The sequence below is a fragment of the Carex rostrata genome, chromosome 20 (genome assembly GCF_964058835.1).
Source record: "Carex rostrata chromosome 20, lpCarRost1.2, whole genome shotgun sequence".
NCBI classification, from domain to species: domain Eukaryota; kingdom Viridiplantae; phylum Streptophyta; class Magnoliopsida; order Poales; family Cyperaceae; genus Carex; species Carex rostrata.
Window position 1 is genome coordinate 5,048,522 of NC_135937.1, and position 26,642 is coordinate 5,075,163.

At 33.3% G+C, this 26,642-nt stretch overlaps 2 protein-coding genes across 2 annotated transcripts; both read left to right on the forward strand.

The window, feature by feature from the left end:
* The first annotated feature begins 14,823 nt into the window (after window positions 1–14,823).
* On the forward strand, window positions 14,824–17,520 carry LOC144572343 (scarecrow-like protein 21). The gene is made up of 2 exons (XM_078321883.1): window positions 14,824–15,069; window positions 15,731–17,520. Exon 2 carries the CDS (start codon window positions 15,779–15,781, stop codon window positions 17,255–17,257), a length of 1,479 nt encoding a protein of 492 aa, XP_078178009.1. The 5' UTR covers window positions 14,824–15,069; window positions 15,731–15,778; the 3' UTR covers window positions 17,258–17,520.
* Window positions 17,521–21,731: 4,211 nt separating this feature from the next.
* On the forward strand, window positions 21,732–23,260 carry LOC144572873 (uncharacterized). The gene is made up of 3 exons (XM_078322553.1): window positions 21,732–21,780; window positions 22,623–22,709; window positions 22,829–23,260. The coding sequence occupies exons 1-3, from the start codon at window positions 21,746–21,748 to the stop codon at window positions 23,250–23,252; spliced, it is 546 nt and encodes a 181-aa protein (XP_078178679.1). The 5' UTR covers window positions 21,732–21,745; the 3' UTR covers window positions 23,253–23,260.
* The last annotated feature ends 3,382 nt before the right edge of the window (window positions 23,261–26,642 follow it).

Genomic DNA, 26,642 nt, shown 5'->3' on the forward strand with positions numbered 1-26,642 from the left:
CTAGCTAATTGGTGAGATATAAAATAAATCCATGTCAGAAGAAATTGTTCCCATCACTGCACTATATATTGAGTGATATAATTAATTGAATCAAATTAAAGTTTTAATCAAACTACAATATTTTGTAGTATAATTAAATCACTTCGATATTTAATGATTTGTGGAAAATAAATCAAATTTCAATTATCAATTTGTTTCAAAGGGCAAATGTACGGACCTATCAATACATCCAATATTAGTTACTTTAAATTTTTATTCAGCATGCTAGATATTTTAATTTGGGTTATTATGGCGATATTCCTTTTTCAATGATAAAAAGAAAAAGGAAAATTAGACGTGTGTTTGTTTGCTATGGATGTTGGAACACGTATCCTCTTTATTAACTGAAAAGAGAATCTTTTGAGTTTAATACATGGTGGCCGTCTGATTAGAATCAGAGCTAATTAATTTGGTCCGTTTATGACATACGAGGCCTTTTAATGTTAATGTGGATCTCAATCGGACAGTCTAAATCTATTAACGCACGATGAGTTAATGGCTTAATGCAGAGAATACAAATTCTGGATGTTGCGGTATGGGGCTCTTTATACAGTAGTTTAATATTATGATAATTAGAGTATTTATCCCGTCAAACAAAATATTACAATGTTATATAAAAATAATAATTATCTCCAGAAAAGCAAAATAATAAAATGTTATATTTAAATATCAACCATGATCTAACATTATATACTAATTAGAAAACAAATACAAATTTCATAATATTTAGGGCTAAAATTGTATAAATATTCCAGTCCAATGTGAGTGGTTAACCTCATATGCGATGCTGACAAGAGCACACCTAAAGCTTGATCAGAAGTGGTTAAGCCATCTTTATGAATTAAAAATTAATAATTTTGTCCTTTATTTTTTATAATTTTAACTTCTTTATAAAATAAGATTACGTTACATTAATTTATTCAGCATTTTCAAACTCAATTTTCTAGTTCCGTTCTAACGCTCAGTAATGTCTTTCCAATAATATAATCTATAATCCGGTAAATTAAAAAAAAAAAAAAAACAGCAAACAATGTGAGAATTTTGCTCTTTGGAAAGAGAAAAAAGTACTATTTAAAGTATACGGGTATAATATTTGGAGAAATGAATATGCAAGGACACAATGTGATCAGATCAGTACTGGTAAATATTTAACGACATACTGAGAATGTTTCTGACATAGATTTTGTCACGGAGCAAATGGAGGAAAGTGGCATGCGGCGTTTGCAGGGAATTAAGAGGTCTTTTCTTCCTTAGTGGATTGCAAAAGTAAAATTGCCTTTATTCCCTTTTAAAATTCAATTCCCCTTGTCTCGAGTCTAATTCCCTCTTCTCACACATTTTCAGATCTCTACGTCTTGACCAGCTTTTGTCTTGTACGACATGTCCGATCCATCATGGGTAATGGGTTTACCAATTCCTACACCGAGTCTCTATACATATATAATATAACTATACATGCATCCATGCACCATGCATGCGGGATTTCGTTTAATTTGGAATAAATTTAGACCGAGAAGAATTAGTCTGAGCATGCTTCAGTATTGCAGTTTGTCGTCGTACGAGGAACCCAGAGCTTCCAATTGCTATTTATTGTTTACTATGTATACATAATTATTTTAGGGAGAATATTATTTCAAAAAATTTAAATTACTTATTCTTCCCCTTAAAATGTATAATTTCATATTTACTCTTTAAATTTCAAAAACTCAGAAATCTACAAGATTTTTTTTATTAAACTCATTTAAAATTTTTAAAGTATCCATGTTACTGTTTATTAAAAAAAAAAACATGTTTAATATGAGAGCAAACGGTTCATTTTCTTACCAGTGATGTGCACTAAAGTCTATGTCTATATGTCATTGTATATGCATTATAAGTACATAAATAAACTATTTGTGCATTCAGCAATCGACTAATTAGAAGATTGTGTATTTTTTTCTTACACGTATTATATATTTTTTATTTCTTAATAAAGAGTAAAATGAGAATTTTATAAATTTAAAATCACTTTTAACATGAAAGATAACAAATTGAATAAATTTGTGAGTTTTTAAATTTTTCAAGGATAAATAGATATATCATGAATTTTAGAGGGAGACAAATACATGGATTCCTCCATTACAAGAGGCAGTGTGGGAATTTCCAGATGAGCTTCTCTGTTTGTTCTGTTTTTATTATTTTTTAAGTTAACTAGATATATATTAAAGAAGGTAATGTAACAGCTAGTGCGTGTCATACCTGTGTACTCCGGGCCTCTCCCAATTAAGTGGAGAGACATTTTGCAAAGCCCCAACTATGCATTATCAGATTTCAATTCCTTTTTTTTTTTAAAATAGTGTGGAACAAACAACCTGTTATATGTAGCAAAACGTGCCTCGTTGCAGGAATGCAAGTACCTTCTCTGAGATATATATATAACAATATTGATTAGATTTTTAATTTCTGTTTAGCAACAGGAAATAAATCTGCTGCGATCCGAAGTTCGAGAACAGGAATTTTGAAATTCCTGCTCTTTCAAATCTAACTTATCAACTTTTTTTGTACACGCATTTTGAAATAACTAATTTTTCTGTTTATGTATCTCAAAATAATTTGACAGTCAGATTCAGAAAAACAGAAATTTTAGAATACTGTTCTCACACGAAGAATCGCAACAGATTCGGATCCTTAGCGATAGGCAGCGAGTTAGGGGATAAAAAAACAAAGAAAATGCTGTTAGTAGCTTCAAACTTTTATCACTTTCGTTATAACTTTTGCTCGTGTTAGGTAGATGAGATACAGTGAATATCGAATATATTCTATTCTTTACAATTTATTTAAAATATTCTATCCCGTCCTGTCGAAATAGAGATGCGTCTAAAATCTAAATATATATATGAAAGGAATATATATCCACTCGAAGGGTCTTGTTGGTTTTTAAAAGTGTGAACAATATATAAATTTCAGAGTATTATAGAACTCATATTGGATGAAATTGTACACGGTTCACATGATATCAAAAGACGAGGTTAAACTTTTAAACTACAGGGAAATCAAATATATATTGAAAGTCGACATATAAAATTTTCATACTAAATATAAAGTCAATTATACAATGTGCATAGCATTTTATTCTAAACTATATAAAATAATATATGTAAATGTCAAGTAAATAATTTTTTTAAATAAATAAGAGTTAATTCACTCCATGTAAATTTGCCGAGGCATGAGACAATATATTTCACGAATGAATCCGGATGAAGTTTATCCGAACAAGCAAAATTATCCTGCAAATAAAAATTCTTGACATTTACTAGACAATTTTATTATTTTTATGCTAGTGATATAGTCTCTAAGTGAGGCTATTGTACCATATATAGTGTGGATTGGTTCGTATTATGGATTAATATCTTCGTTTTTAAAGTCAAAGCAGTCAATCTGAACCGTTTAACATAAACTTTATATGAAAATGTACTTGCAGTTCAAATTTATATTTTTACATTTTTTTTTCTAGACCGTTCAAAAGTAGAGATTTTCTACCTATTAAAAAAAATTCTAAAAAATATAAAATTTTGTTTGCAGGTACATTTTATAATAGAGATCATGTCGAACGGTTCATATCAACTATTAAACTTTGAAAACAAAGATAATTCATGATGTGGATCAATTTGCACTATGCACAGTATCATATCCTCACTCATACTCTTCTACTTCGGTTAATTTTATCTTGTGCATAGTGTTAGAAAATCATATATGTTAGGTTTCTGTTAAAATTATTAGAATTGCATAACAAGAACACAAACACAAGCACTTTCATGAATCTCCCTTCCCTCCCTTCGTTTTTATTTCATCCAATATATATATATATATATATATATATATATATATATAGAGTACGGCTAACGCGCTTCCTCTAGCATATGGGCCGAAATGCTTCCGGTGGAAATTTGAAATTTCAAAATCCAAAAAGTCGATCTGAACCGTTCATCTTCTTCTCCATATTAATATCTGCTTGGAGACCAAATTTTACATTTTTCTGAAATTTTTTACTATTTATTAAGCCACTTTGAAAATCGCTGATCCAATGGTTTTACTGTTTTGTTAAGCCACCGTTGGATCAGCGATTTTCAAAGTGGCTTAATAAATAGTAAAAAATTTCAGAAAAATGTAAAATTTGGTCTCCAAGCAGATATTAATATGGAGAAGGAGATGAACGGTTCAGATCGACTTTTTAGATTTTGAAATTTCAAATTTTCACCGGAAGTATTTTGGCCCATATGCTAGAGGAAGCGCGTTAGCCGTACTCATATATATATATATATATTTTTTTTTGTATATTCTTACATGAGAAGACATGAGCCTTATATAGATAATGGGATTGGTAGTCAACCATAATATGCTTTTTATTTTCTTCCCTTTCTAGCCTATTCATTTCTATATTTTACATCAAATATAAATAATATAAGGAAACAAATATAAAGAATATAAGGAAACAAATATTGCCCCTGCTGCCGTTTGCCATAATTGCGCACTACCAAATACATTTCCTTCTGCCATAATTGTCATATTTGCGCCTGCTATAATTACCACAAATATATTTCCTACTGCCTGCTGCCATATTTGCGCACCACCAAGATATGATCTCCTTCCATATTTCGTCTCTGCCATATTTCGGCTTTTCTTCTTTTGTAGATTCTAAATATTACAACGTGTCATAGTGCTAGTTTTGACAGTTTCTTTTTAATCAGTTAATCTGTTGCGCCTGAAACTAAATAAGACAAGGAGGATAAAACCATTTTTTTATTTTTTATGGTCGGAAAAATTATCCATGAAAAAGAAAGAAAAAAGATAGTAAATTTTGGACTTTTATGGTAAAAAATCCATTCACTTCTATTATTTCACAAGAAGGGAATAAAGATCATGTTAAATTTCAAGTATTCAATTTTTTTTTTTTTTTTTTGTGAAAATCTTTGCAGAAGCTGCGAAGTTATGAGAAGGAATGAAACTCTCAATCTTTGAGTACAACAATCCTAAATTGTGCTATCTCCATTTTTTCCAAGTATTTAATTTCACCAATAAAATACAAAGGCTTACTTCCCATAAGAGAATTGCACAAAAAAGTTTTTTTTACCGAAAAATCCTGCTTGCCTCCAAACTAAGCACAATGCAAATTAATTTTCTTTTTATGAACAATTTATGACTATTCCAGTCAAATTGATCTTTTGTTATCACAAACTTCTTCCGTCTCTCGCTGAAGTCTATTAATACAAAATAAATAATGAATTTAATATGTAGTTTAACTGGTTTGTTGTTAGGTTAAACTTTTAAGGTGTCTTAAATTTAAACTTCATCCGTCACAATTAAAATGATAATTAATAAAAAGACTTCCGAGCCTTCTATACTATTTTAAAAGCAAACAAATAGTCATCTATGCTCCATAGGAACCCAAAAATTCAGATGGGAGGCTCACTAAATAAATATTCTATAATTTTATTTTGAAGAGGGTTCAAATGTTTTTATTATATCTTTATTTTTTAAAACTTTAATAATTTAAAATTTAAAATTTAAAGATCAAAATAAAACTATTAAATATGTTCTACATCATTTTATCCATGCATGTGTAAAAAATTATAACATTTCAACTTTATTTTGTTTGTTATTGAGAGCTTATAAAACTATATTGATGTGAATAATTTCTAGATGTTGATTTTACAACTTAATGATTCACATAAAAACAAAATTGAATTGTGATTATTTTTTACGAGCATACAGTGAAAACAATATAGATCACATCTAACAGTTTTATTGTGACTTTTATGTTTTAAGTTTTAAATTATTAACGTTTTAAAAATAGAGACATGGTGGAGGCGCAAAAATAGAGGTATTTGAACACTCCTCTTTTATTTTATGAGGAAGACAAACAGTATATATATTTTTTTTTTAAATATTAAAATACGTAAAGGGAAAAATAAAAAAATTCCAATTTTTAAAATACTTAGCATCCCTCCTCCTTCACTTACTTCCCTGAATTGTTACAGTATATGCTCTCAAAGAAAATGATCATTGTGGTTTAGAACTAAAATACTGATAGTCATTTTCTAGTAAGAGTGAGTCTATGGTACTATGCATATCACGGGTTGTTACCGTGCTACGGCTCTATATTCGAGTTTTCAAATCCTAACGGTCGATCCGAACCGTTCATCTTGTTCTCCATATTAATATGTGTTTGGAGACCAAATTTTACATTTTTTGAAAAAATTTTACTATTTTTTTAGATATTTAGAAAATCACTTGATCTGAAAATTCTGGACCATCCAAAAACAGTGATTTTCAATAAATCTAGAAAAATAGTAAAAACATTTCAAAAAATGTAAAATTTGGTCTCCAAACACATATTAATACGGAGAACAAGATGAACGGTTCGGATCGACCGTTAGAATTTGAAAACTCGAATATAGAGCCGTAGTACGGTAACAAATCGTAATATGCATAGTACCATAGACTCACTCTTCTAGTAATATCCAAGTATGATGTTAAAGAAACGATAAATTTTTAATTTCAAATACAAGCCGATAGACATGGTGTAAGGGGCAGGAGTGCGTATCCTCTGAGATATCTCAACTTTTGTGTGACCAACGTGTCCGGTGCCTATTCGGGGGTGATGTAGGGGTCAGTATTATGTGTGCTTTGAGATTCGTGTAGTGCGTATTTAAACGGTTGGGATTTTCCATAAAGTCATGCAAAGTTTGAGATATCTCAGAGGATACGAATTCAAGGGGCAGTCTGAAAGGCATCAGATCAGATACAGAATGATATATTATCAGAACCGTTCAATCCGTATTAAAATTCGTGCATACTTGATATGTACGAACTTTAAAGTTGTTTGCGTAAATTTTGAAGGCCCGTCGTGCCAACAAATCTGATCCATAATATTACCATAAGTTTTTCGAAGGTGATAGAAAAATCAGTTACAGAACAGCCCAATAAAAATTGGAGCCCGTGGGCCGTCAGGGGAAAGGAAGAACGATTTGACGACAATAATACTTTTAAATGATTTTGACGACAATCGGGTTTTATAACAAATTGCCGCTAGAATTAACATTAGATCTGAGGGTTCAATTTAGATCACATGCATCTGAGTTGGATAGCAGATATTTCTGTCTAGCACGGATATTAGATTGGGACAGATCTAAGTGGGTTCCAGGCTTCCAGCACACCCTTTTGTGTAAAGTCATAAAGTGAGAGAATGACAGAATGTTGGGTTAAATAAAAAAAGAAAAAATGTAGGGGTACTGTGAAACATGATTTTCTATAGCGTAACTGGTATAGATATTAGATCTACAGTCACATTCAAAGTAGGGACACATATTTGATATGTTCTTTCTTAAAGACAGCGTACAACACTTCTCAGGTAATTAAATTATTAAAAGTATGCATCCCATCCCACTCACGACAGGAACGCATATTAGATCTGCTCTTCCTTAAAAAGCAACGCGTGCAATCCCTTGTAATTCAAAGGCAGCGCATACATATCTAATCTGCACTCCCGATAAAAATTGTATTTTCACGAAAAAAAGAGTGAATCTATGGTATTATGCATATTACGATTTGGCACTGTGCTACGGCTCTATATTTGAGTTTTTAAATTCTAACGGTCGATCCGAACAGTTCATCTTGTTCTCCATATTAATATGTGTTTGGAGACCAAATTTTACATTTTTTGAAATTTGTTTACTATTTTTTTAGATTTATTGAAAATCACTGTTTTTGGATGGTCCAGAATTTTCAGATCAAGTGATTTTCTAGAGCCGTAGCACGGTAACAACCCGTGATATGCATAGTACCATAGACTCACTCCGAAAAAAATGTCAATTTTGTTTATTTATTTTTTTAGAAAGATAGGTAAGAAAAAAAAATCGGCTGTATCAGCTATCTTTCTATAAAAAAAAAAAATGGACTGGTTATTTTAATTCTGACTGTTTGATTTAAAACAAACGGACTAAATTGATTCAAATTATAATTTAAAGGACCTTTTTTTTATATAATTCTGATCTTTTTTGTTTCAATTGTATGGCTTAATTTAAAATAATATGAAAAGGTAGGTGGCATCAACCCAATGCAGCCATGAGCCATCTTGGGTGTTCATTGGGTCTGGTTTAGTCGTTTTTGAACCGAACCAAATTAGTTTGGTTTTTCTAGTTTAATGGTTCGGGTTGGTTTGTTTTTTAAACCGAATTATAACTTTGGTTCGATTTGGTTTGAAAATTTTCAAAACTGAAATAAGTGAACCGACTAAACTTTTATATATTATTAATTTGGTTCGGACTGTCCCGGTTTATTTCTTAATCAATTGCTTTAAATACTTCGGTTTCTTTCTTAATATTTTAGTTTATTTCTTAATATACTTCAGTTTATTATAAAGCAATTGCTTTAAATAAAAAAATTATATATTTTGGTTTGAACCGAACAAACCAAAATAAAATTTTAGTTCGGTTCTATATTTGAAGCCGAATTATTACTTTGGTTTATCTAATTTGGTTTGGTTTCAACCGAACCAAACCGCTGAACACCCCTACAATCATCTATGCAATGGGATGATGTTTAGTATTGTCTCGTCTTGCAATACTAACGAGTTTGTAAATTGGAATAATTCATCAATGTTTATTAAGAATAGTTCATCAACGTTTAAATTTCGTAATTCCAGTATAATAAGAATATAATCAGAAATAGTTCGGTATTTTATAATGTAAATAAGATATTATTATATTAATATTAGATAAATATTTTTATACAGATCTTAAGATAGAACAAAATTAAAATTATTCAAACTTCTCCATATAGTGTCCATAATCTAGCCGTATCACAAATATTGAAAGCAAACGAAATAATTGAATTTATTCAAGCTAAAAATTTGGATCATAAAAAGATAAATGAGGTTTAATAATATTATAATAATGATGTTTGCTAACTGTAGTATATAATTGGCAATATATATATAAGTTAAACATTGTTACGTGTGAGTATTAATTTATAAGTCTATGTTTAGTTAACTTAAGTTGACACCTAATAATTGAATGGTTGATTTTTGTTTATTAATGATCAATACTTGCACAAATAAGAGCTCATTTTTTTTAATTATTTCTTGATCAGTTCTTTTTTTTTATTGGTTAGCTAGCCAAATGAACCAACCCCAAGTGAATTAAAATATTCTTACAAAAATAATTTATTGTCATGAAAATATATTACAAGAAGTCCGTTATTTACACAATTAATTGGAGAAACCGTCTCTGATGTTTTTAGGAGCATTTTTTTTTCTTTTTTGTAAATTAGAATCCAAAGAAGCTTCTATCTCAAAAATAAATAAGAACATTAGAAACATTTTGTTTGCAAAGGAATATTGGGAATTGAATCTCCTCTCTTCCTGTGGGCAGAAAATTTCAGACCCTAAAATTACTAACATGTGAATCTGGAATGAATTTTGAAGAAAAACTTTATCTAATATTTAAATGGTAAAACTCATTCCAGACCCGCGTAATAATGACTTTAGAGACAGAAATTTCCTTCCCACAGTTCCTGCCCACAGGAGAGCAAGTGATCCGGATTTACGAGGAAAATAATAAATTTAAGTATCAAATTGGATCCATATTACTTATTTAATTATTTTAGTAGATATCGAAGTGAATTTGGATTATATTTTGGATGCTTTAATTTAAAATATTCAGCACAATAAAATACACGAGAAAGGGAACAAATATAATTCTCTTGTATAATAAAGTGCAAATTAAGAACAATGCCTAGATCCAATTAAGCTAACTTGTATGAATAATTAAATTTATAGTGAATTCTTAGCAGATTTTATATTCGGCCTTGATAGATATGCAAACGAGAATCTAATAAGAAAAGGCAGATCTTCTTTAAAAATCTCAATCCATATAATTATAACAACAACAACAATAATACAGATAATAATATTAAAGAAATATAAGTTAACAACAACAACAATAATACAGATAATAATATTAAAGAAATATACGTTAGTAGTTATTTTAAAAAAAAAAATTATGAGTAATTATAACATAGGTTTTCATATAAATTTGTTTTAATAAAGCTCGTCAAAATCATTAAACCGAATCAGAAAAAGCTCGAACTGAATGATTTTTAATTTATTGAAAATATTGTAATTCGATTATTTAACAAAACTTGTCAAAATCATTAAATCCGATGTTTAAAAAATTGAATTGAATGATTTTCAATTTATTATTGATAAATAATTCAAATTAACAATCTAAATAAATTCTGACCTAATATCCATACGAAGAGATTCAAACTTTCGTCATTGTATTATCCAAGGTTCTAAATAGCGTTTATCGCGTCATAGCGGGGAGCCTCCAAAAAAAGCTATAGCGAAAGCTATGCCACATAGCGTTTTTTTTATTTTTATAAAAATTATATTATATATTTGTACTAAATATCAACATTATTTAGTCTCATAGAACAATAAATAATATCAAATTGATTAAAAAATTATAATATTCATATTGAACCAATACAAAGTCCAAATTGCGACTCAAAATATCCATAGTAAAACTAATATAATAAACTATCGATCTTTTTTTATTCAAAATATCTTCAACATCATAACATAATGTATCTTTTTTCTATTTAAATTTCAAAATAACCTAGAAATTGAAAAGAAAAAAAAATCCATACTTCTAGTAAAATAAACAGATAATCCTTGAAGAAATTCTTGTTAGTTCCTAAAATTTTCATAATTTAGCAATTATTTATTTGATTTATCATCAGTTAAAAAAAATCAAGGGCAAAATGAAAATTTTATTATAGCGGACCTGAATTTGATATAATGTAATATTCATCAAAATTAATCAATATCTTCACCATTTATTTATTTTAAAGCCCATATAAATTGAAAAAAAAAACAGCTCATGTTGCATAGCGCGCGCTATTTGCGCTACACGCTATGCGCTATAGCAGACCGCTATTGCCGCTATAGCGTCCGTAGCTCAAATAGCGTGTGTTAATGCTATAGCTTAGCGTTTAGAGTCCAAAAACACTATAGCGTGCTATTTAGAACACTGATATTATATATTAATATCTATGCAAGCAGATTCGAACCGAATCGAATTATTGTATATTGAATGCCTAGTCCTACTCATCGGATCTAGCCTCTGTTTCTAATTGGTTGTGATTCATGTGATCCGAAACTTAGCCAGCCAACTGGGCCTACGCGCATTAAAGAGGAAAGTATATAAAATGACCACTCACTATCGGCACTTGGTTCTTGAGTCCAGTCCACTTCTCATGGGACCCTCCATCTCATGTTATAGGGTCATGTTACTCATGTAGGCTCTGTTTGGTGGAACCGATGGAATGGGAATATGAACAAGAATAGAAAAAGTTTGAATTAAAAATTATTGTTTACGTGGGAAAAAAAAAATTCAGTCTGAGTAAATTTTTTTTCCCACGTGAACAGTCATTTTGTTGCTGCAGCCGAATAGGCCTGTAGCCTGTACTAATGTACATCGGCATTAGGCTGTTTCAAGCATCAGGCTGATTAGAATTTCCACCAATCCGGTTCAATGGGACTGTTTGGCAATACAGCCAGTATTAAATCTCAATATGCGCTAAGAATTAACTAATGCTTGATTGTCTTAATCTGTAAGTGAAAGTTAAAGTTAAAGAAAGAAATAGAAGTGTCTTAAGGCTCAGACAGAAGATGAAGATCCGGACTAAAAGAGATGATCTTAATTCATGCTAAGAAATTGGTATTCGGCAGGACTAAGCGGCTAAGGAAGTTAAAAGAAACTAAAGGAGTCTTACGAAGACTTAATTCCTTCTCGCCGGACAACACCAATGATTGTAATGTGTGCGGCCCTTTAAAATTCGTGCTAATATGTAGCAAATGGTCGGAATCTAAAGTCCAACGGTGCATTAATACTTAATTAATACATAAGATATGAATTCTTCAAGCAGTGACGGAACTAAATGATTTATATTAGAAAATTAAAACAAACAAAAATACATAATATGTAATAGGTGCAATTTAAATGTTAGTCTCCATAATTATAAAGTAAAATTTTAACTACTAAATTATAAATCACTATTAAACTATAAGTACGCATATAATATTTTATGAGAGATTAAATTATATAATTTTTTTTAAAATAAAGTTTAATTAAATTTTAATATACAATTAAAAATTAAAAATTAGAGAGATAGGTAATTGTACCTACAATTGCCTCTAATATATCTTCGGACATGTAAGCATGTAAAGGTTAATTTATTAGCAAGGAGTTTTGCACATAAAGATAAAATATTATATAAAGTGTACAGAATAAATTATTGAATTTTGTAATTAAGTATTGTTGTAGTTTCTATTAAAACTATTACTATTGCGAGCACATTAAAAAAGAAGAGAAAAAATTGCAAATTCAGAAAAACAAATGTTACTCGGTGTAAGTTTTATTGAGGAATCTAAAAGCACACGGTTTACATCACAAGAAAATATAATCATTTTTTTCATGCAAAAACACAATTGTTTTGGTAACCTAAAAATTTCAAACGCCAAAATAATAATTATAACTCAGAAAACTGCTCACTAAAATAAATTTGAAAACTCCTAACAAAACGATCTCTTTAATGAGAGAATAACTCAAAGATTCAAAACACTCTGTATTAAAAACTGAAACAATACTATTTATTAGGCTTAGGCCTTGTTATAAAAAAATACTGAATAATGAATGCATTTGATGTTACATATTTATTAACACCGTTCAATTAAAGCCAGAAACTATTCTTATGAATGCATTTGAAAGTAAGAATAGTGATTATTTTTTTGGACAGTGATAACAATTCCCGCATTTATTCCCGCAGATACTGCCAAAAAAAACATGAGGGGACCGCTCAATCATTAATGACCGTTTAAAAAACTGCGGGTATTTAACTTGAAGCATTAAAGTATTTACCTTGAATTTGTCAGGTATTAAACCCTATGCAATGATCTCTATTTATGAAAGAATAAATCAATTCATTAATTGTCCCCGCACAAAATTTCCTTTTTTTTTGAATTGTCCCCGCACAACTGGGGACCATTAAACATGGGGGGACCGCTCAATCATTAATGAGCGTTTAAAAAACTGTTAGTATTTAACTTGAATTTATCAGGTATTAAACCCTATACAATGATCTCTATTTATGAAAGAATAAATCAATCCATTAATTGTTCCCGCACAAATTTTTTTTTTTTTTTTGAATCGTCCCCGCACAACTGGAGACCATTAAATAAACAATCCTCTCACCCAATGATAAATACTCTGAGACATAATGATAAATATTTTATGTTACATGGGTAAATACTTTACATTATAAGGATAAATACTTTATGTTACATGGATAAATACTTCTCAGGCATACTTGCAACTTTCAGTAAGACATCAATGATAAAAACTCTCATGCATAATGATAAATACTTTATGTTACATGGATAAATACTTTGTATTACATAGATAAATATTTCTCAGACATAATTGCAACTTACAGTAAAACATCAATGATAAATACTTTCAGACATAATGATAAATAATCTATGTTACATGGATAAATACTCTATGTTACAAGGGTAAATACTTCTCAGAAATAATGATAAATATTTTTTTGAACATCAATTAACAGATAAACATTTATTAACGGTGATTGTTATTATATAACAATATAATTAATGCGCAGATTATTTTTCAAGCAATAATTAATGCGGGAATTGTTATTAGAGGAATGCATAATTAATGCGGGGATGGGAGTGGGGGGTTTCTTATAATTAGTGGGGGAGATAAAAGGAAACTTTTAGGAAAATTAGTGGGGGGATATATGGCAGTTATGGAAGAGAGAGAGTGCGGGGAAAATGGGGGGATGGGAGTGGGGGGTTTGTTATAATTATTCTATTTTTTTAATCAAGTCCAGTAAATATTCTTATTTCAAACTTCAAAGTCCTACTAAATTTGGTAAGATACTAAGATACCATGTTAGAGTCATATGATTTGCATAAGATTTGCACGGACACTTCAAAATTGTGCATTACAAGTACGTACGAATCTTGATGCAGATCATACGGCTTTAACCAGACATCAAACCGCTCCCCCTCCCTATTTTTAACCGATTTCCATTCGACTGAAATCATCACAACAGTAGCAATTTTGGTACCAACAGGTACAACAGAAAATTATTACAGATCATACCCATGGCTTAAAAACAGCCCTAGCTAAAAACCTGACAACTAACATCAATTTTGCAAATACAACCCTGTAAAATTAGCAAAACACAACTACTAAAACTTCTCAACTAGGAAGTATCATAGCATTAGCAAACGAACTAGAAGCAAAACCATCTAGATGCATCAGTAGTATCATAGTCAAAGATGTTTGACCCTTCTAACCAAGAGAAGGGTCGTTGTCTGATCCCGGGGGCTGTAATTTGCTGCATCTTGATGAACAAATATTGCACTGTAGAAGATTTGAATTAGTGAATCCCCAAAAAATTGTAACCACTAATTTTTTGGGACTGACAGTAGGTAGGAAGCTTCTCACTTGAAACGAATTTTCGCCAAAACAACTGCGTTGTCGGTCTTTTCCACGTTGAACCTTTCCTCGGTTTCTTTATTGTACAACTTTTTATTCAACTGTTGAAGTCCAACATGACACCTGATTGAACACCGCGTGAAACTGTCGAGCTTTCTTCATTTATAATACACGCAGCCAGAATAATCTTCTATCCTTTTTGATATATAAAAGCAGAGCAGCCAAAAAGAATTCAAACGACGCTAGCTCTTTCCTCTTTCTCTAGTGCCGACCAGACTAATCCAGCGGATTCCATTACTTATCTCGTTAAAAGCAAGCAAACATCCTTCCCTTTTCCTCTCCTCACTTTCTATCTCTTATCCATTTATTTACTTCCTTTCTACGCTGAGACGGCAGTTGGCACCCACTGTAATTTCTCTCCTCTGCTCCTTTCCTGCGTGCTTATTCCTCTGCGAAACCCAAGGTATTGTATGATGAAGTTTGCCATTTAGTTATTTTATTTAAGTTTTTTAGATTACTGGATGATTACAATTGATTGATCTCGTAGTGATTTTCTTTGTTTTTGGGCATCAAGGCCATAGGATCATACTCAAGTTATAACTTTTTGGTGTACATTATATCTCTAAGGATCTATGGATCTGATAACTAATTCCATAGTCCAGACCTTCTCCTGATATTCTGTGTATTATTACGGCCGAATCACGGGTCATTTACCAATCAAATCAATACAATAGGCCTCCTATTTCAGTACCAATTTCACAAATTCCCACACAATTTATGCTTATCTTGCTCTAAATTGACAACGATATAGTTTCCCCAACTACCTGGTTACCTGTAACCTGTCATTGACAAGGGTAAAGATTTTAACAGAGCATTTTTGGCTTCACGCAGCTCACGAATATTATGCAGCGCTGTTTTTGATACTACGGTCTGTGCGCTGCATGAAGAAAAAATTGCTCTGTTAAAATCTTTGGTCATTGACAGCCATATATTTACTACCAAAATGCTCAAACAGTGCAAAAATGACAAAACAAAAGGGTACCGTATATGAAATAAGCATAATTATGAAAAAAAAAAAATAGAACGAGAAGGAATCCTTCGTAACTTTTATTTTCTTTTTTCAGGTTGGGAAAATTGGTTAACCCATTCATGTAATTTGATTGCTTCATCTGATGGCGCAGGATTACAACCTCGAATGCTCTGATTGCCTTTGCTGCTCTCATCCTGCTTTGCTCGTTCGCAATTCCCCTGCGACGCCACTAGAAAATCCTCCAAATTGCTACGCTCTCAATCCGACAGCGTTGCAAACTCCACCTTTCACTGTCTCCCAGCAAGACTGCCAGACAGACGCTATCTATACATCCCCCAGTGTTTCATGTGTGTCAGATGACCTTCATGATCTAAAGTACAGGCTTTTGGAGATTGAGAAAGCAATGATGGGCCCAGATCCAGACGAGACGACTAACTACCCCCTTGCATCAGATGTTGAGAATAAATGGAAGCAAATGAGGGAAATCGTGGCAGGAGGCAATTTGAAGCAAACACTCCTTGCTTGTGCTCGTGCCGTTTCAGATGGTGATAATTTGATGGCTAATTGGCTGATGACCGAGCTCGGGCAGATGGTGTCGGTTTATGGGGATCCCCTCCAGAGACTCGCCGCTTACATGCTTGAAGGTCTTGTTGCTAAACACGCTTTCTCAGGTAGATTCATCTACAATTCTCTCAAGTGCAAAGAACCACCTCCAGGCTCAGATCTACTTTCGTACATGCGCATCATCTACGAGTTATGCCCGTATATCAAATTTGCCTATATATCGGCCAATGGTACTATTATGGAGGCAATGAGAGGCGAAAAACAACTTCATATCATAGACTTCCAGATTGCGCAGGGAACCCAGTGGATAGGTCTGATCCAGGCCCTTGGAGCATTACCCGAGGCCCCACCTTGCTTGAAGATTACAGGTATAGATGACCCAGCAAATGCATATGCCCGTGGCGGGGATCTTAGTATCGTAGGACAGAGGCTGTCTCAAATTGCGGAGTCATGCAAGGTACCTTTTGATTTCCATCCTGTTGAGGTACCCGTTTGTGAGGTGCAAATCGAGCATCTTGGAGTGAAACAAGGAGAAGCAGTTGCTGTTAACTTCATTTTGCAGTTACATCACATACCAGATGAGAGTGTTAATGTAGCAAACCACCGTGACCGCATCTTACGAATGGTGAAGAGTCTCTCTCCAAAAGTAGTTACCATACTAGAGCAAGAATCCAATACCAATACCGCCCCTTTCTTCCAACGGTTTGGTGAGACTCTAGACTATTACAATGCGATGTTTGAGTCAATAGATGTCACACTTTCAAGGGAGAACAAGGAGAGGACCAGGGTGGAGCAACACTGCCTAGCAAAGGAGATTGTCAATGTCATAGCTTGCGAGGGTGCTGAGAGGGAGGAGAGACACGAGCTCTTTGGCAAATGGAAATCTCGCCTCAGCATGGCCGGATTCAATCCAGTTCCCCTCAGCCCGGCAATTCACGCCTCTGTTCGCTCACTTTTGCTCAAATATCACAGGAATTACCGGTGCGAGGAAAGAGCCGGTGCACTTTTCCTTGGATGGAAAAACCGAGACTTGGTTGTCTCATCTGCTTGGAAATGAATCCATTGTTCTTAACGGATTAGTTATACAGTTTGTAGCTGTTGTTATAACTATACTTGGTGAAGTACTGATAGTATCAAATCTTCAGATTAGTAATCATGCTGTAAATGGAAGAGTTATCTAGCTGGTTGGTTAGTTATGTTTGCATTTATCTTTTATGTTCCTTCTTATTTGACATATTTTGTGTAGTGTGATTTGTTATAGCCAAACAAGTTAATTGCTCAATATACATCGGACTGACACTGATGCTGTTCGTTGTTTTACTCTTTGAATTATCCCAAGACTATCAGCATCCTATCGCAAATAATAATGTTCCAAATTTTTAAATTGAAATGGTCAGGATCCTCCTTTCAGTCAATCATAGAATAAGCTTACTTGCATCTCCTTCTGATGCAGTCCAACAACATATTCGGCTATACTGATACTATAGATTCAGTATAATTTTAAAAGACAAAATACACAATGCAGTAATAAAACTTAAAAACTTAACAATGTTTGCTCTAATGTTGCCTTGAATGCTTGCCGATTTTGTTTAATTGTGCAACGGAATTCTTTCACTGAACCAAAATCTTGATTTTTCTCTCTTGTCAATCAAAACCAGTTATAGGATTGATGTTTAATGAGGTAATCAGCCTCTTTGATGATCAAACTCTCATTCATACATGCTGGTGGAATTGTACATTGATTGATATGTAAGACTATTGTTAGTTTGTTACTCTATTCTTTGATTTCTTTCTGATATTGTACCATTGCTCTTTTGAACTGGTACTCTTGTCGATTGATAAATCACCCCATTCTATGTAGTGTTTATTGCTTGGCCCCCCATTCTATGTAGTGTTTATTGCTTGGCATTTGCTCCTTTTCCCATTATCTCCTCTCGGGACTTAGCACCAGCACTAAATTGATTGTGTGATACCAATTATAAACCATGCTCTCTTGATTGATCTTTGAGCTGCGAATGCAAATTTCTTGAGTTAATATCAGTGTTATGTTGTGGTACCATACATATCCTACTGGTACTAGTTACTACTTTTTGGCTTAATGTCTTGACCTAAATTCTTTTTAGCACCTCTCTGTACATTGTTACCAGTGGTACCGATGTTTTCTGGGTACTGGTACACCAATTATGAATTTCAGGAAATCATTTGAGAAACTTTTACAAGTTTTGAGGTCTCTGTTGTAAAGTGAATGCCACTGGTATAGTTGTATATCAATTCTGACCTTTCAGGAAAAAAACTTAAAATTCTGGGGTGAAATCCGTTAAATTTCTCACTTTCTGTGATATACCTTTGTCGAGGGACTAATATGAAATTTTACTGATATTCCTGAACCTTCAGTCATTCATAACGGAGAAATTAATAAAAACGGGATTAAAGCTTTGGGCTTGGCTGATTATAAATTCAACACATGGGCCTTGTCTGTTGGGCTCTTAGACTCTTTGGGAATGAAAGAAGATTTTAATTTTAATGAAACAGGTCTTGGTATCCTTTTGGGTTCTGCCGAGAAATTTGAAAATTGTTTTAAAAACAAGGCTGGGCATTCTGGGTAGGGATGTAAATTCATGTTACGCCGTATCATGATCAAGTCAGATTCAGAGAACAAAATATTTGTCGCTCTCCTCGTAAGTTCCGCTCCAACTTCGTACATTCCGCTCCACCTCCATTAAATAATTAAAGAGACCCTGAGGACGAACGTTTGAGAGTCGTCCGTCCACTTCGCTTCTCCGTCCCGCCCCGCCACCTCTGACCCTCCCTTCGTCTGCCCGGTTCACTTCAACTCACTCCATTTGAGCGGATAATTCTGTCACGACTCAATGCTCCGTCTCACATTTTGAGCAGATGCTTTCGTCCAACGGATCTAGCCACCGCTCATCGGTCCGTCTCGTCTTACCCCAACCGAGCAGATGCTTCCATTTAATAGATCTGGTCATCGCTTTTCGATCCGCTTCGACTCTCCGGGTTTGATTGAGGGTACTGTAAATTCGCTCCGCCCACCCTAGTATCTAATACTACTATATATGAATAAGGTACATGTTGATGTGGTTGTTGTCGATGGTGATAATGATGATGTGTTTTCTTCTTCCTCCTTTATCTTTCCACTGTGGTGGCCTCTTGGGAGGTGAGTGTCTTGATTCGGTCGACTCAGCTCCCGGTCTAGTTTGATTCAGTGCCTTCTCGGTTGAGTAGTGACTATCCTGGTCCGGTTGATTCAGTTCCTTGTCCAGTTTGATCCAGTGCTTCCTCGACTGAAGTAGTGATTGTCCTGGTCTGGTCTGCTGACTGTCCTGGTCTAATTTGATTCAGTGCCTCTTAGGTGCGCATTCTTCTAAGCGATGTTGACATGGTGTAGTCACACTCGCTTGACTGCTACATTTGCATAACAAGAGAAGAGAATGAATGGGCCAATTAACTTGCTAATATGGCGTGAACTGAACATTTCGCAACTACTGATTTTACTTTTCATCTTCTCTTTAATTTTAGCAGTGAGAGATTTTATAAGTAGTTCAGTGTATAGGATACTATATTTGTGTAATAAAAATACCTACGTTGGAACAAGTTTGTAATTTACTCTCATGTTAAATGAAATTGTCTAAGAGCTTACAACCAAAAAAATATATATTTGTCGCTCTCTCTTACCTCTGTGAACCACTTGTAGAACCTGGCACCAGAACCCTCAACATATATACACGCATATTACCTTCGAATTTGTAAATTTAAATGCTTATTAACAAAAATTAATTAAATGTTTACACAAAAAAAAAAAAAATCAGAGTTAGAAGTATAAGCATATCAGAAACTTCTATTGGAGAAATGAGAGGCAAGATGTATGCATATTTTTCAAGGAAATAATTGTTGCCAGAAATTACAACAGGGCAAATGGTTCTAAATCATGGTTCCCAGCTTTTTGCACTACCTTCCCCAATTCTGGAAACAACTTCCGGATCACACTCAGCAATAACAGTATCCCGTATGTGTTTATCAAATGCTTATCAATGCTGGGTAGATGGTTCTGATGCCTCACAGATCAGGATGAATTCAAGTCTTTTGACATTTGACAGGGCAGTTTCACCATTCCATATGGAGACAATTGCATTGTTAATGGTGATACAGGCAGCTGCAATGCTGGAGATAGAAAATTGTGTGTTCATGTCTGATTCAGAGTTACTGGTAAGCACACTACACCCCAAAACAAGTACCGAGACACTGCAGGCTCCTGATTGGCGTTCATATTCAGAACTGGTACGCATACCATACCTCCTGAAATCACATCCATTATACCGTTGTTTCTACACACCAAGAGAAGAGAATCAAAGGGCCCATTTACTTACTACTCTAGCGCGAATAGAACAGTTCTTATATCTAGGTTTTACATATCCACTCTTCTCGAATCTGTAACAGCAGTTGTTTATGTCAGTAGAAAGTGTAGTACTCAGGGGCAGGATTTGAATTTGGGGGGGCGGGCGAAAGACGAAATAACAACCGCATGGGGGGTGCCAATTGGTATGCATATGTAAAAAAACATATGAAAATAACCACTCCAATAAGCAACTTCTGATTTTATGGGGGGTGCCTGGCCCCCCTTTGCTTGTACCTAGTTCCGCCCCTGGTAGTATGTGCCAAGCAGTATGTAACAGTATGGGTGCTCTGCACTGTGTAATAATGTAATAATTCTGCTGATAAATGAAATGCCTATGGGCTGTTCAAACCAAAAATAAAATAAAAAAATGAGCATTAAACTTTTACACAAAGGGAAAACAATTGAAGATAAAAAGTATAAATTTTTCACAATCTAGTAAATTGTCCTATCAACAGAGATGGAATTACAGGTTGAAAGTGAGAGATAGAAATTATAGCCTTAGTACTGGGTTTCTCTTTTGGAAACAGAAAGGTATAAATGAATAGTTTGTACTTTGTACCGTTATATCTACATATGCAAAACTGAATTAGCCACTGGTGCCAGAGTGCCAGGAAGCTCAGGTGAAATTTTGGTTATAGCACAGTATGACTAAAGTGAACATAGGGATTAAGTCGGTGAAATTTGTAGTATTTCACCATATATAGGATGATGTTATTTTAATAAATATATCTCTAATTTAGATTTTTTTTCAGAAGCTTTTTTATATATAGAATACGTTACTAAGAGATTTTCACAAAGTTTTCTAATTTTGATACCTAATAAATAAATAAATAAGATATATGCCGATCAAAACAAATATAGACAATCAAAAATTTATTACCTATTAAATATAGTTAATAATACCTAACAAATATATTACCGATCAATATGCTATATAATAAATATAGCTAATAATACCAAACGATGTTGTATGAATGTATGATAAATATAGCTAATAATACCAATCGATCGATGCTATATAAATCACTTCGAACGCCATTTGCCTATCTACATACTCGAAAAAAAAAAAATTTAAAAAGGCAGCTTCAAATTGCCATTTGGATTTGAATATTTTCAGCGGAGAAAGTTCAGATGGGTATTTCCAAAAATTCAGATCACGGAAAAAGGTAAAATTCTAGATGAAATATTGTTCATATTGCTGTTACATATTAGAACTTTTTAGTAGTATAGTGCCTTCAAAATTCAACTACTTTGATGTCATAGACCTATTTAATGTGTAAATTTGCAGCATCATTAATTCAAAGTTTTTTTAATAAAATTATTTATATATCATAGTACCCATTATATATTTAATTATTATCTTGAACATTTTCTTTTATAATCATTTCATTAATGATGGTAAAATGGTAGCTAAACAAAATTATGATAAAAATGTCAACTCCTTGTACCATTCAAAAAACAGTGATTTTGTACCTAACTTGAAAAAATAGTATAAAAATTTCAAAAATTATAAAATTTCATCCCCAAATATATTTTAGTATGGATATCATGTTGAGCGATTCGGATTGGCAATTTAGACTTTCAAAATATAAATATATAATATGAGGTATGATGAGATATGAAATGCATGAGATATTGGAACCCTCCTCTTATGATATATCTTGAAAACAAAACAAAATAAGGTGGGTATTTGACACGTTATGCGTCTACCTTTAATAATTAACATGCATAAACTAAGAATTTAATCGGTATTTCTTTTACCAAATAACTATATATCTTGAAAACATGAGATATTGGAACTCTTCTCTTATGATATATCTTAAAAACAAAACAAAACAAAACAAGGTGGGTATTTGACACGTTATGCGTCAACCTTAATAATTAACATGCATAAACTAAGGATGTAATCGGAATTTCTTTTATCAAATAACGATATATAAACATGTTTAATTGTTTATATATGAACGGTTCATCTCCTAATTTTCTAGTTCTTCTTCTAACATTTCAGGATTGGATCTACCTCCTCTCATGTCTCTATCAACGTTCGTGATGAACTTTCTAGACTGAATCAACCCCTTCGGACGCCACAACCAAAGTAAGAAAGACATGCTATCCATTATTTTTGTTACGAATTGAATCAACAAAATCAACATATATACTGCTATAAACAGTTAATTCCTTTTTTCTAAATTGATCTTCTCTACAATTTTTCAGGGCTGGTCCTAACCCTTTGGATGCTGTTACAATCGTTCCTGCTGAACTTGCAAAACTTGAGGGCCGTTGTGGCATTATTCTTTTACTAATTGCTTTCACTCTAATTCCAGGTTTCTTTGAATTGATATACAATACCACTAGTCATGCAAAACCATTAATAGTGATATTTGCAGTCACTTCTTATGTCAGCTTGATTGTGGTCTCTTGGCACAAGATGAGGTTTCTAAGAGCAGAACCATATCATGTCGAAATGGTTTATTTATTTGCCTTCACATTCATAATGGAAGTAATTGCGGGTTGGGGCCTCGTAGCCTTGGTATCTTTAACCCTTCACTCGGTTATTTATGCCTTGGAGATTTTTTGGACAATATTAGGTTTTATAATAACAATTTGTGTGGTACTTAAGTTCAAATTTTATGGCTAAATTTTGCGCAATCATATATATATATATGGTTACGCTATGTTAGAATAAAAAATACTAGAAGATAAACGCATGTTTTCTTTGTGTTGTACGCTATGACATTTAAATTTAAGAAAAAAATATAGTGTTGGTTGATGCCAAAGGTTGATCTAGGTATAGTACAGGTTTCTTGCTTACTTTTGTGATTTCAAATTTTTTTAATTATTTATATTGAAATTTAATTGAATTTTTATTATTCATGAAGTTTTTATATAGTTCGGTTTTCTTATGAAATTCAAAACGTATGCTTATAGTCTAGTGGTTAGAATTTAATGTAATAGTTGTTGTAAACATTAAGGATCACAAATGTCTTTATTGTTAATTTCAAGAGTCAAGTCAGAACCTGTTGAAAATAATAAACTTAATTAGTGGTTTAATGTTATAGTTAATGTAAGAACTCTCTAGGGGAGCGTTTAGTTCACGCTATATACTATTCCGAGGAATAGAAGTATTCCAAAGAATGTAATGTTAAGAAATATTAATTTAGAAAATGTGTCATTACTACGTTTGATTCGTACATATATATCGCTTTCACCATTTTAGAAAATGTGTCATTATCGTTTTTGGTTCGCACATGACTATCACTTTCACTAATACTTAGTCATTTACTACTCTAAATGCGAAAGTCATTAACCCCTTTGTGAACTAGTACAAAGCATGTATAGAAATAGGGCTGCTAATGATTAAGGTTCAGTTCAAATTCGGCTCGGCTCAATAAGAGAAGCAAAATGATTCAACTCTTAACTCAATTCGATTTTGAAAGAAAAAATTCAAGTCGGCTCGATTTATGTAAACACGACTCGACTCAACTCAGCTGACGAGCTCACGAGCCTAGGGATGGCAAAAAAGCCCAGTTGGCCCGGAGGCCCGTTCATATCCGCTCGGCCCGCCCTTTACCCGGTCAGCCCGGCGCTGTAATGGGCCAGGTAAGGCCGAGCCTAAAGACGGGCCAGGGCAGTCCTGGGCTTAACTCTAAGCCCACGGGCAGCCCGTTGGGCTTATATGTTAATATAGTAAAATTGAATTTAGGGTTTTTAGTAATCAGCACTGAGCAGCCGCTCCTCTCATTCTCTCTCGCTCTCTCTGTCCCTCTCCTCTCCGTCTCTTAGCCCCCTCTCTACCGCTCTCTCTGTCCTCACTCCGCCACCACTAGATCACCGCCTCCACCACCAGATCTCCGCCTCCGCCACCACAGATGTAATTTCTCTCCTTCACTCCATCTCTCTCTGTCATTCTCTCCGCCACGGTGACTTCTTTCTCCCTCTCTTTCCTCCACCCGTCCTCCGCCAGGACCACCACGGTGCCACCACTCCTTCGCCACGATGCCACTAGTCACTGTATCTGGTTAGTTTGTTCCCTCTCTTCCACTTCGGTTCTTATAGCAATATCCATTTGGGTTTCTTTTTTCTTTAGGCAATTTATCTCAGAGAAGTTCAGTTATTTGGATGTGTATTCTCATTATTTGGATTCGAATTGTTTTAGGTTTGAATTATATTTCAGTTCAAGTCGTTTTAGTTCTTGATCCATAAAAGTTTAAAGAGAATAAATTAAAGTTGAAAAATAGACTCATTATTTGGATGTGTATTCTCATTAAAGATGTGTATTCTCATTATTTGGATGTGTATTCTTTAGGCAATGTCATAGACTCACAATTTTTTTTTTTTTCTCAATGTCATAGACTCACAAGATATAGTGCAAAGTTGAAAAATCTAAGTTTAGAGGCATGGTACTGAAGCTACAAAAGACTGTTTTGTTGCACTTCTTTTTTATATACTTCTAAGGTAGATGAGGGTTTATTTTATGCCTAAGCTATCATATCTTTTGGTAAAATTTTGTTCATGAATTCTCTTGTAAATTTAGACCGTCCATTCAAAATTTGTGATCTAATTTTGTGATTTTTGCAAAATTGGCAAATTTTATGTTTATATTGTATACTTAGGCAAGCTTACATTTTTTATGTGCAGGTAGCAAGTTGGAGCAAGAGAAGTTTTAGGCGAAGAGTGGTTGTTGCATAATTTATGCTTAGTGCTGTTTTGCTTAGGGCTGTGCTGCCATATCACCTTGGTTTTTTTTTTTAATATATGTTTACTATTAAATTATGCTTGTGTTGAACTGTTGATTATACAAAAAAATATTGTTGGTTTGGACCGTAGGCTAGAGAGGAATCAACCACATCGGATTATTTTCTTTTTTGAAGGTCACATCGGATTATTTTCAAGTTCTCAATGATTTGTATTAGATGCTTGAATTTTGAATTGTACAGACCAGCATGGATTTCAAGATTGTTTGAGTTCAAATTTAATTTTGTCGTGAGTGTTACTATTATTGATTGACACAAGTTTCATTTCATATGAGGTTAGTTTGGGGGGCATTCGAATCAGACTTTTTAAAATTATTGGGCCAGATCAAGATTTGTAGTCCGTCATTAATTTAATTGGGCATGGCAGGGCCGGGCCGGGTAAGGCAGCCCATGGGCACAGACAGGCAGGCACGGGCAGGCTTGGGCCTGGAGGAAAAGCCCATGGGCAGGCCGGGCCTAAATTTTCAGGCCCGCCAGTTTGGGTCGGGCAGGCGAGCCATTGATTTTTAACGGGCAGGTCAGGCTTGAACTTGACAAAATACCCGTGGGCTCGGTCCATTGCCATCCCTACACGAGCCAAGTTCAATATCTCGTCTTCAAGTTCGTGAATTTAGTTTGTGGACATTTTTCAGAATTTCCACGCTTCTGTCGTTTTGGCTTTATTGACTTGTTGACCGTCAACAACCGTTGGGTCATCTAATTTGACCGTTAAATACTGGAATCTAAAATCCGAAATCTTTAGAGCAAACAAAAATCAGAAATCTTTATTCGATTATTTGATAAAAATTAAGAGCAAAAAGTACGATTCCTGCATTTATATCCGGTCCAAATTATTCTTCTATTTTCAAACTAAATAAATATCTGATTATATGTTTAATTAGTTGCAAAAGCTTTTATGACCTTGTGCCTTGTGGCCGTGTAATTTGTTTAAGAACAAATTTGGAGAATTTAAACATGCCTTTTTTTTTTATGAATTTCACAAATGCGCTTTTTGTAAAACTCAAAAATAACTCCTGCAAAACAAAATGAAGGTTGAAAATGATCAAGGTTCTAAACAGCGTTTATCGCGTCATAGTGGAAAGCCTACAAAAAAAAACTATAGCGAAAGCTATGCTACATAGCATTTTCTTATTTTTATAAAAATTATATCATATATTTGTACTAAATATCAACATTATCTAAGTCTCATAGAACAATAAATAATATCAAATTGATTAAAAATTATAACATTCATATTGAACCAATACAAAGTCCAAATTGCGACTCAAAATATC

What these genes read in the sequence shown, in the direction of transcription:
- LOC144572873 (XM_078322553.1), top strand. Translation starts at nt 21,746, where the DNA reads ATGGGTATTTCCAAAAATTCAGATCACGGAAAAAG. An exon ending in AATTCAGATCACGGAAAAAG is followed by an intron (nt 21,781 to 22,622) that starts GTAAAATTCTAG and finishes CTAACATTTCAG; the next exon opens with GATTGGATCTACCTCCTCTC. An exon ending in CTTCGGACGCCACAACCAAA is followed by an intron (nt 22,710 to 22,828) that starts GTAAGAAAGACA and finishes ACAATTTTTCAG; the next exon opens with GGCTGGTCCTAACCCTTTGG.
- LOC144572343 (XM_078321883.1), top strand. Translation starts at nt 15,779, where the DNA reads ATGGCGCAGGATTACAACCTCGAATGCTCTGATTGCCTTTGCTGCTCT.